Source organism: Prionailurus viverrinus, chromosome A1 (genome assembly GCF_022837055.1).
Source record: "Prionailurus viverrinus isolate Anna chromosome A1, UM_Priviv_1.0, whole genome shotgun sequence".
NCBI lineage: Eukaryota > Metazoa > Chordata > Mammalia > Carnivora > Felidae > Prionailurus > Prionailurus viverrinus.
The window spans coordinates 84520741-84532880 of record NC_062561.1 but is presented as its reverse complement, the minus strand read 5'-3'; the positions used below and the strand labels follow the sequence as shown (position 1 = coordinate 84532880).

The window sequence follows — 12140 nt, the reverse complement described above, 5'->3', positions numbered from 1 at the left end:
AGAGATACACAAACTTTAATTTTACCTTTACTTGTTTATTCTCTGATGCTCTTGCTTGTTTTGTGTAGATCTGTTTCTAACTTAAATAATATTCCTTTTCTTTTAAGAACTTCTTTAAGCATTTCTTGCAAGACAGGTCTAGTAGCAACAAATTCCTACAATTTTTGTTTACCTATAAAAGTCTTTATTTCTCCTTCAATTTTGAAGGATAATTTCACATGTACAGAATTCTAGATTAGTATTTTTTCCCTCTCAACACTCTGTTACTTTTTTGCTTGCATTGTTTCTAAAGAGAAGACAGATGTAATTATTTTCTCCTTTATAGGTAGTGTTTTTTACTCTCTTTTTTCTTCTTCTTTTTTTAATTTAAATTTTATTTAGTTAACATACAGTGCAGTTGGTTTCAGGAGTAGAATCCAGTGATTCTTCATTTACATACAACACCTAGCATTCACCACAACATATGCCCTCCTTAATACCCATCACCCATCTAGTCCATCTCCAACCCACCTCCTTCCATCGACCCTTAGTTTATTCTCTATCATTAAGAGTCTGTTGTGGTTTGCTTCCTTCTCTCCTCTTTTCCCCCCTTTCCATATGTTCATCTGTTTTGTTTCTTAAATTCCACATATGAGTGAAGTCATATGGAATTTGTCTTTCTCTGACTTATTTCACTCAGTATAATATGTTCTAGCTCCATTCATGTCAATGCAAATGGCAAGGTGACATTCTTTACAAGGGCTAATATTCCATTGTGTATATGTGTGTGTGTGTATATATATATATATATATATACACACACACACATATATATATGTGTGTGCGTGTGTGTATATATATATATATATATATATATATCACATCTTCTTTATCCCTTCATCAGTTGATGGACATTTGGACTCTTTCCATGATTTAGCTATTGTTGATAATGCTGCTATAAACATTGGGTGCATGTACCCCTTTGAGTCTACATTTTTGTATCCTTTGGGTAAATATCTAATAGTGCAATTGCTGGATCCTAGGAGAGTTCTATTTTTAATTTCTTGAGGAACCTCCATACTTTTCTCCAGAGTGGCTGAACCAGTCTGCATTCCCACCAGCAGTACAAGAGGGTTCCTTTTTCTCTGCATCCTCACCAAGACCTCTTATTTCTTGTGTTGTAAATTTTAGCCATTCTGACAGGTGTGAGGTCATATCACATCATGGTTTTGATTTGTATTTCCCTGATAATGAGTGACGTTGAGCATCCTTTCATGTGTCTGTTAGCCATCTGGAAATCTTCTTTGGAAAAGTGTCTATCCATATCTTTTGCCCATTTATTAGCTGGGTTATTATTATTTTTTTAGGGGGTGTTGAGTTTGGTAAGTTCTTTATAGATTTTGGATACTAACCCTTTATCAGATATGCCATTTGCAAATATCTTCTCCTACTCCATAGGCTGCCCCTTAGTTTTGCTGATTGTTTCCTTCACTGTGCAGAAGCTTTTTATCTTGGTAAAGTCTTAGTAGTTCATGTTTGCTTTTGTTTCCCTTGCCTTCAGTGATGTGTCTAGTAAGAAATTGCTCTGGCCGAGGTCAAGAGTTTGCTGCTTGTGTTCTCTTTTAGGATTTTGATGGTTTCTTGTCTCTTGTTTAGGTCTTTCATCCATTTTGAATTTATTTTTGTATATGGTGTAAGAAAAGTGGTCTAGTTTTATTCTTCCTCTCTGTCTTCTAAGATTTTTTTCTTTACCTGTCATTTTCTATAGTTTGAAAATAAAATGATAATGTTTATGGCATTTATCATGCTTGATGTTTTCAGGTCTTCCTGGTTCTGTGGTTTGGGGTCTAACAATAATTTAGAAAAATTATCAGTTACTATTGTTTCATATTGTTTAGTGTTGTTATTAGGCACATACATGTTAAGAATTATTTCTTCTTGGAAAATTGACCATTGTATCATTATGTAATGTCCTTTATTTATCATTGATAAGTTTCTTTGCTTTGGACTACTGTAGGCTTTACACAGGTAAATAATACAATTATGTATGATTTTCAAAATTGTACAATTCTGTAACTCCAAGGGGTGATGAAATATAGATATAAATATGGATATAAATATAGATATTGATATGGATATAGATAAATGCACAGAGTATAAGATTTATTCATTTTATAATTTACTTGGGTATGCTTAGAGGAGAGATTAAATAACATACTAGGAAAATGAGATTATAGACATATCTGTACTTTCACACAGTATGTATTTCACAATATAGGCCTTATGATGAAAGATTCTGGGAGGTAGAATGTTGCCTTTTATGTGATATTTATATATTGAGTGGCAGGCTCTCAAAGATAGAAAAGGAAAAGGAGAACATGTATAGTCAGGCAATAATGGAGGTATTTAAGGTGGTACAGTGATATGTCTACTTGGAGTGGAAGGCAAATGCTGGCAGAGCATCGGTGAGAAGCTAGTCAGATGAGAAGGGCTGTAAACACCAGACTAAGATGTCATCTCCAGATGGCAGAGTCAGCATGAGATCTTGAGAAGGAATGAGGTGATAAATAGTGGCCTGGTTGTGGTGGCCCTCATTTTAGTCCAAAGATTAGTGCTCCATGTTGGAGTCATCATTTGGACAAGGTGGAAGTTTTATGGGTTTTGTAGTCAGAGATCAGGACATCAGCCCTGGATGTGAGGATTAAATAAATCAGTGCCTTATTTTTATTGTGGTAAAATACACATAACATAAAATTTACCATTTCAACCATCTTAAAGTACACACCAGTGGCATTAGTAAACACACAGTGTTGTGCAACCAGTACCACTACCTAGTCCCAGTACTTTTTCATCACCCCAAAAGGAAACTCTATATTGATTAAGCAGTCACACCTCATTCTCCTGCCCTTCCAACCTCTAGCAGTTATCTATGTCTCTATGAATTTTCTCTATCTATCTTTATTTTGGACATTTAATAAAAAGGAATCCTACAATATGTGGTCTGGCTTCTCTCATGTAGCTAAATATTTTCAAGTTTCATCCTTGAAAGCTGTTGTAGCATGTATCAACACTTCATTCTTTTTCATCATTGAATAATATTTCATTGTATCAGTATACCACATTTTGTTTACCCATTCATCAATTGATAGACGTGTTCCTTCCACATTTTGGCTACTGTGTATAATACTGCCTTGAGCATTCATGTACAATAGTTTTTTTGAACACACTTTTTCAGTTACCTTGGATGTATACCCAAGAATGTATACCTTTTTGAGGAACCACCAAACTTTTTTACATAGGAGCAAAGTGATTTCAAACTGTATATTTATAAAAAAAAGTATTATCTTCCAGTTTATAATTAAGAATTTGCTCCAATATTGTCTTTAAAAAAGGTAAAAAAAAAACTGGCCAGACAGATAATTTAAACTAATTAAATAGCTACTTATTTATTACTTCCTATGAGCCAGGATGATATAAAAATTGAGGCTAATCAATGAAAAAACAGAGCCTACAGCCCTAGGTAGGTGTTGCCTTATTAAATGCATTTAGAAAACCTGTTGTAAAGAGAATGTGTGCAAACAACTTGTATTTGTCTCATTGTCTCATCAACTGGACTCACAAATCCAGAAGTATATTTCCAAGGAGGATGGGAAACTCACACAGGGAGCTCAAATGAAAGACATTGATAAGGATAGAGTTAAATGATGGGAAAGTTTGTAATGTGTTAGTTGAATGTAATTTGCTTTGGGAAGGGTTTGGTAATTAAGTACTTTTGTCACTTCTCCTGAGTTGTTACTATCCTTCCTCCATTTTCTCCTCAGGCAAAAGTATTTGCCCCAGGTCTCCCCTTATTGTTCCCAAAATTTACCCCCAAGCTTCTCCACTTCATTTTGGTAGCTTCACCATGTCACTTGACAAATATCCCCTGATAACTCAGCTTTCAAATCTTTCCATTTTTGCATTTTCAGGTTCTAATAAAAGGAGGAAAAAAGATAGTGGCCTACATCATAAACTGGAAATTATGAGATATGTATGTTCTTAAGTAAGTTCAAGGTCTAATTGGAGCTTGCCATTTTTTCCAGGTGGAGATCAAATTTTCACAGCTACTGATCTTCTTTTTTTTTTTTTTTAAATTTTTTTTTTTCAACGTTTATTTATTTTTGGGACAGAGAGAGACAGAGCATGAACGGGGGAGGGGCAGAGAGAGAGGGAGACACAGAATCGGAAACAGGCTCCAGGCTCTGAGCCATCAGCCCAGAGCCTGACGCGGGGCTCGAACTCCCGGACCGCGAGATCGTGACCTGGCTGAAGTCGGACGCTTAACCGACTGCGCCACCCAGGCGCCCCTAACAGCTACTGATCTTCTGATAGTCCCTGAGTTGCATTCTGATGTGTGCTTCCTGGTATGCCTCCTAGTGTACTTGAACCTACTTTTCAGCAAGCTTTTTCTTTCCATTCCATTTTGGGGCCAACATACTAATTCCTTCTGTGCCACAAAAAGTGTCTGCTCTCTCCCTGTCACTGGTCTATCCATCAGGAAAAGCTAACAATTATAAATGTCTATGTGCCAAATATGGGAGCCCCCAAATATATAAAACAATTAATCACAAACATAAGCAAACTTATGGATAAGAATGTGGTAATTGCAGGGACTTTAATACCCCACTTACAACAATGGATAGATCATCTAGACAATCTATAAAGATCAATAAAGGATCAATATATAGATCAATCTATAAGGATCAATAAAGAAACAAGGGTCCTGAGTGATACATTGGATCAGATGGACTTGACAGATATATTTAGAACTCTGCATCCCAAAGCAACAGAATATACTTTCTTCTCGACTGCACATGGAACATTCTCCAAGATAGATCACATACTGGGTCGCAAAACAGCCCTCAATAAAGACAAAAGTATTAAGATCATACCATGCACACTTTCAGACCACAATGCTATGAAACTTGAAATCAACCACAGGAAAAAGTCTGGAAAACCTCCAAAAGCATGGAGGTTAAAGAACACCCTATTAAAGAATGAGTGGGTCAATCAGGCAATTAGACAAGAAATTTAAATATATATATATATATATATATATATATATATATATATATATGTATGTATATATATATGGAAACAAATGAACATGAAAATATAACAATCCAAATGCTGTGGGATGCAGCAAAGGCAGTCCTGAGAGGAAAATGCATTGAAATCCAGGTCATCTCAAGAAACAAGAAAAATCCCAAATACAAAATCCCAAATACAAATAAAAAATACTAAAGGAAATAGAAGCAGAAGAGTAAAGATACCCCAAACCCAGCAGAAGAAGAGAAATAATAAAGATCAGAGCAGAAATAAACAATATAGAATTTTAAAAAACTGTAGAACAGATCAATGAAACCAAGAGTTGTTTTTTTGAAAAAATAAACAAAATTGATAAACCTCTAGCCAGGCTTCTCAAAAAGAAAAGGGAGATGACCCAAACACATAAAATCATGAATGAAAATGGAATCATTACAACCAATCCCTCAGAAACACAAAGAATTATCAGGGAATACTATGAAAAATTATATGCCAACAAATTGGACAACCTGGAAGAAATGGACAAATTCCTAAACACCCACACGCTTCCAACACTCAAACAGGAAGAAATAAAAAACTTGAACAGACCCATAACCAGCGAGGAAATTGAATCAGTTATCAAAAATCTCCCAAGAAATAAGACTCCGGGACCAGACAGCTTCCCTGGGGAATCCTACCAGACATTTAAAGCAGAGATAATACCTATCTTTCTCAAGCTGTTCCAAAAAATAGAAAGGGAAGAAAAACTTCCAGACTCATTCTGTGAAGCCAGTATTACTTTGATTCCTAAACCAGATAGAGACCCAGTAAAAAAAGAGAACTACAGGCCAATTACCCCTGATGAATATGGATGCAAAAATTCTCAATAAGATACTAGCAAAGCGAATTCAACAGCATATAAAAAGAATTATACACTATGATCAAGTGGCAGTCATTCCTGGGATGCAGGGCTGGTTCAACATTCGCAAATCCATCAATGTGATACATAACATTAATAAAGGAAAAGAAGAACCATATGATCCTGTCAATTGGTGCAGAAAAAGCGTTTGACAAAATTCAGCATCCTTTCTTAATAAAAACCCTTGAGAAAGTCGGGATAGAGGGAACACACTTAAACATCATAAAAGCCATTTATAAAAAGCCCACAGCTAATATCATTCTCAATGGGGAAAAACTGAGAGCTTTCCCCCTGAGATCAGGAACATGACAGGGATGTCCACTCTCACTGATGTTGTTTAACATAGTGTTGGAAGTTGTAGCATCAGCAATCAGACAACAAAAGGAAATCAAATGCGTCAAAATTGGCAAAGATGAAGTAAAGCTTTCACTTTTTGCAGATTACATGGTATTATACGTGGAAAACCCGATAGACTCCACCAAAAGTCTGCTAGAACTGATACATGAATTCAGCAAAGTTGCAGGATACAAAATCAATGTACAGAAATAAGTTGCATTCTTATACACTAATAATGAAACAACAGAAAGAACTGATCCTATTCACAATTGCACCAAGAGTTATAAAATGCCAATAATAAACCTAACCAAAGATGTAAAAGATTTGTATGCTGAAAACTATAGAAAGCTTAGGAAGGAAATTGAAGACGATATAAAGAAATGGAAAAGCATTCCATGCTCATGGATTGGAAGAATAAATCTTGCAAAAATGCCAATACTACCCAAAGCAATCTACACATTCAATGCAATCCCAATCAAAATTGCACCAGCATTCTTGAAGCTAGAACAAGCAATCCTAAAATTTGTATGGCGCCACAAAAGACCCCGAACAGCCAAAGTAATATTGAAGAAGAAGACCAAAGCAGGAGGTATCACAATCCCAGACTTAGCCTCTACTACAAAGCTGTAACCATTAAGACAGTATGGTATTGGCACAAAAACAGACACATAGACCAAGGGAATAGAATACAGACTCCAGAATTGGACCCACAAAAGTATGGCTAACTAATCTGTGACAAGGCAGTAAAGAGTATCTAATGGAAAAAAGACAATCTCTTTAACAAATGGTGTTGAGAGAACTGGACAGAAGGATGAAACTAGACCACTTTCTTACACCATTCACAAAAATAAATTCAAAATGGATGAAGGAGCTGAATGTGAGACAGGAAACCATCAAAACCATAGAGGAGAAAGCAGGAAAAAAACCTCTCTGACCTCAGCCACAGTAATTTCTTACTTGACACATCTCCAAAGGCAAGGGAATTAAAAGCAAAAAGGAACTATTGGGACCTCATAAAGATAAAAAGCTTCTGCACTGCAAAGGAAACAATCAACAAAACTAAAAGGCCACTGATGGAAGGGGAAAAGGTACTTGCAAATACATATCAGACAAAGGGCTAGTATCTAAAATCTAGAAAGAACTCACCAAACTCCACACCCAAAAAACAAATAATCCAGTGAAGAAATGGGCAGAAGACATGAATAGACACTTCTGTAAAGAAGATATCCAGAATGCCAACAGGCGCCTGAAAAGATGCTCAACATCAGTCCTCATCAGGGAAATACAAATCAAAACCACACTCAGATACTACCTCATGCCAGTCAGAATAGCTAAAATGAACAAATCAGGAGAGTATAGGTGCTGGAGAGGATGTGGAGAAATGGGAACTCTCTTGCACTGTTGGTGGGGAATGCAAACTGGTGCAGCTGCTTTGGAAATCAGTGTGGAGGTTCCTCAAAAAAATTAAAAATAGATCTACCCTATGACCCAGCAATAGCACTGCTAGGAATTTACCCAAGGGATACAGGAGTGCTGATGCATAGGGGCACTTGTACCCCAATGTTTATAGCAGCACTTTCAACAATAGCCAAATTATGGAAAGAGCCTTAATGTCCATCATTTGATGAATGGATAAAGAAGTTGTGGTTTATATATATAATGGAATACTACTTGTCAATGAGAAAGAATGAAAGATGACCTTTTGTAGCAACATGTATGGAACTCGAGAGTGTTATCCTAAGTGAAATAAGTCATACAGAGAAAGACAGATACTAAATGTTTTCACTCTTATGTGGATGTTGAGGAACTTAACAGAAGACCATGGGGAAGGGGAAGGGGAAAAAAAGTTAGAGAGGGAGGGAGGCAAACCATAAGAGACTCTTAAAAACAGAAAATAAACTGACGGTTGATGGAGGGTGTGGGAGGGAGGAGAAAGTGGGTGTTGGGCATTGAGGAGGGCACCTGTTGGGATGAGCACTGGGTGTTGTATGGAAACCAATTTGACAATAAATTTCATATTAAAAAAAAGACAAAAAATAAAAATCACAGAATACTTGTTTAACTCTATGTTTTCAATAACTATGTTTCCATTTATGTTGTTAATTTGCCATTCTCATTTCCTTGCTGCTGCCTCTTGTACAAGCTGTCCGCTGAAGCCCTAGTTGTCATGATACCATGTCATCCAATAAGAAAGAGTGGTGAAGTAAAGAGTTTGATCCCACCCTGATGTCTAAAGACATTACTGGAAGGCACATACATTTATATTTACTGGCCACTGGCCACAGCTTGTGTACATAGCCATACCCACCTGTATTGGCGACTGGAAAATATATTTATTTCAGGCAGTGCATTCTCAGTTAAAGTTGGGGTTATTTTTAAAGAAAGTAAAACTATATATTAAGAAACAACTCACTCCCTGTATCACAGGAAGGGGTAAGCATGACCTCCTACATGTCATTTTTCAAAGCTTGCCCACTTGTTTAATGGACATGAGGTAAGATGTATGACTAAAGGCAAATTATGGCTTTCTTCTTTATTTGGGTAAGTGCTAAGGAGTCAAAGGATGTGTAAGGTCATGCATATGAAACATGAGGTCGGGGACTGTGGTGGTGAAGGAATCCTGTTCTGGAATCAGATGGTGGGTATGTATCTATACAGTCTTGGCCACATAACTCCTTGTAATAGAAATATTTCAGGAATAGAAATATTTCTCCCCTGAGTAAATGTCTTCTTTGAAGAGAAAATGTGGTAGAAGTGTTCAAGTGGAAATGCAGTTCTCTATTCTGTTCTTGATTTTTATGAAGAGTCAATTTAGAAAAAATTAATCCAACTGCAGTAAAAGGGATGTAGATTGAACTTTAAGGATGACTTCTGGTCTCTGAAGACTTTTAGGGATGTCTTAAAACAAGAAGTTATTTTGGCATCTCTTATGAAGATTACTTTATATAATAAAGACTTGGGATGATAAAGTATGGTCTAGCTGGAATGTACAAGACTGCAATCAGGAACGGTCCTTTCCTCTTTCCCTGCCTTCCTGTTGCCTTCCTTCTATGTTAGATGGTGATACATGTAAAAGGAATAAGAATTTCTAAAGGTATTTAAGGGGAAATTAAGGATTGGAGTTGGTGGCATGTGAATAGATTTGTGTTTAGAGATTCTTTTGGCTCTCTTGGAAAACAAGTTGTATATGTGGGGTGGGTGAGAAAGAGAGCAAGGAGACCTGTTTGGAAGTTCGTGCATCATCCCAGTCAAGATTGACTGTCTCTTTTGACTCTGGTGTTGGTAGTTGCAACACCGAGGATTGCATCTCATCAAAAGGTAAGCAGTGATGGTCAAATGGACAGGATTTGGTGAGGGATTAGGCATGGGCGGTGACAGAGTCCTGCTGACCTTGTGGAGCATTCACTCAGTTACCAGCCCTAGAGGAGATATCATGATTTTTTTTGTTGATATGATGAATTTGAGGTGCCTCTGGAACATCCAGTGTGGATATTGAGCTTGGAGGAGACATCTGGCTGGCCTATAATATGTATGACAGACTTTGGTGTTAGGTGGTAACTGAAACCATCGCCATGAATGAGAGTGACCTGAGAGACTGTGGACTGAGAAGAGAAGGGTCTACCACCATGTTTTAAGTCATTTGTAACTTAATGGGAAGGCATGGGCCAAAGTAGGAAAAAAAAACAAAAACAGAAATGTGGTATCACTACCAAAGGAAAAAAGATTTTCAAGGAGGAACTAGCAACAGTGCCAACACTTTTGGGATTAGGTAAGAAATGTTCATTGGGTTTATCCATTTATTCAGCAAATGTTTATTGATGGACTGTGTGCCAGGCACTCTTCGGGGAGATGAGGGTACAACACTATAAATCAAAACCTCAACTCCCCTGAACTGCACATTCTAAAGGGAAAAAGAAACATTGAATACACAAATTAAGTTAGAAAGAGATGGTGGAATGGGATAGGGATACCATCTTGGACAGTGTGGCCAGTACAGGCATCTCTGATATAATCATATTTGAGAAGTTCCTCATGCAAACATGCAAAAGTGTGGAGGAAAGCACCCAGGCATCAGGAACTCTGTGTTGAAGGACCACAAGCTGGGATTGTGCTTAGGAATTCTGATCAATAAGGCAGCCAGTGTGGCTGGAGGACAGGGATGAAGGAGAAATTTGGGGAAATAGAGAAGAAGGGCTTTGGGGGCCCTTTGGGGAGAAGAGATGCTTTTGGACATTTAGTGACAGAGGCGATGAAATAGTGCCCTTTGGACAAGGGATGGCTGGAACAGAAACCAGACTGGAGTTTGTTGAGGTGAGGTAGGGGAGTGAAAAGTGGACACTGACAATCTGGACAACTCTTTGAAGAGAAAGGCAGTGGATGGAGGGGAATAAGGGGTTGCCTTTTCACTTCCATTTATGTGGATTTGGGACTCCACTTCTCTTCTCAGGAGGAAATCCTAGAATGGGCTCCTGAAGCCACAGAGATGTCCTAGAGGTGGAAGGCTCCCTCTCCTGAGTGTTAAGCAATCTTACCCATCCCACACTTCCCTATGACATTCTTCATTGCTCCTGTCACTTCCTTGTTCCTGAGACTGTAGATGACAGGATTCAGCATGGGTGTGAGGACTGTATAGAAGATGGACACTACATCATCCTGGCCAGGAGAGTGGTAGGATGCAGGTAACATATAGGTATAGACGAGGGGTCCATAGAAGAGGTTGACAACTGTTAAGTGGGAGGAGCAGGTGGCTAGGGCCTTCCGACGCCCCTCCACAGAGTGCATCCCAAGCACTGCTGCCAAGATGAGGGCATAGGACATAGTGATAAAGGCAATGGGCAGCAGAAGGACTACCACACCTGTCACAAAAAGAACGTGCTCGTAGGAGGCTGTGTCAGCACAAACCAGCCTCAGCAGTGAAGGCACCTCGCAGAAAAAGTGTGCAATCTTCCTCGAGCCACAATAGGGGAACTGCAGGGTCAGTGCAGTCTGGATGGAGGCATTGAGAGACCCTCCCAGCCAGGAGGCAGCCACCATGAGCAGACAGGTCTGATGACTCATGAGTGATGAGTAGCGCAGAGGGTTGCAGATGGCCACGTAACGGTCATAGGCCATGAGGGCCAGCAGGAGGCACTCTGTGGCCCCAAAGAACATGAAGAAAAACATTTGTGCTCCACAGCCCACAAATGAGATGCTAGTCCAGCCAAAGAGGAAGCCTGCTATCATCTTGGGGATGGTGACTGAGGTGAAGAAGATGTCCAGAAAAGACAGCTGGCTGAGGAGGAAATACATGGGTGTGTGGAGCCGGACATCTGCCCAGATCAGGAAAACCATGGCAGTGTTGCCAGCCATGGCAAGTGTGTAGACTACCACAACCATGCTGAAGAGGAACAGGTGCATTGGGCTCTCATTAAAAAGGCTTGTGAGGACAAAGCCGCCGGTGGAGGACTGGTTCCAGGGCCCTCTGCCTGCCTCTTGCCAAGCCTTGCTGTGGGGAAGAAGTAAACCAACTCATCATGGGCTGTAAAGTATCCACTCTGAGTCGGAGAGTGGAGTGATGGATGAAAACAGCAGACGGCGACAATTAAGTGAGCTGACAGAGGGGCTGTGGGAGTTCTTCCTAATATTTTTTAAAGTTTTTGTAGGTTTGGCATTATTTCATGATGAAAAAGTACTATAAAAAAACATGTCATGCAGCCAAAGCAGTGCTTAGATGAGACTTTTTTCCCATTTTTTTTAGTGTTTATTTATTTTTGAGAGAGACAGAATGCAAGCAGGGGAGGGGCAAAGAGAGAGGGAGACACAGAATCCAAAGTAGGCTCCAGGTTCTGAGCTGTCAGCAGAG

General features: G+C 38.8%; 1 protein-coding gene across 1 annotated transcript; it reads right to left on the bottom strand.

Moving 5' to 3' along the window:
- Positions 1 to 10816: 10816 nt before the first annotated feature.
- LOC125177007 (olfactory receptor 2T1-like) lies at positions 10817 to 11749 on the bottom strand. Its single transcript, XM_047879004.1, has one exon. It carries the CDS (start codon positions 11693 to 11695, stop codon positions 10817 to 10819), a length of 879 nt encoding a protein of 292 aa, XP_047734960.1. The 5' UTR covers positions 11696 to 11749.
- Between the last annotated feature and the right edge of the window lie 391 nt (positions 11750 to 12140).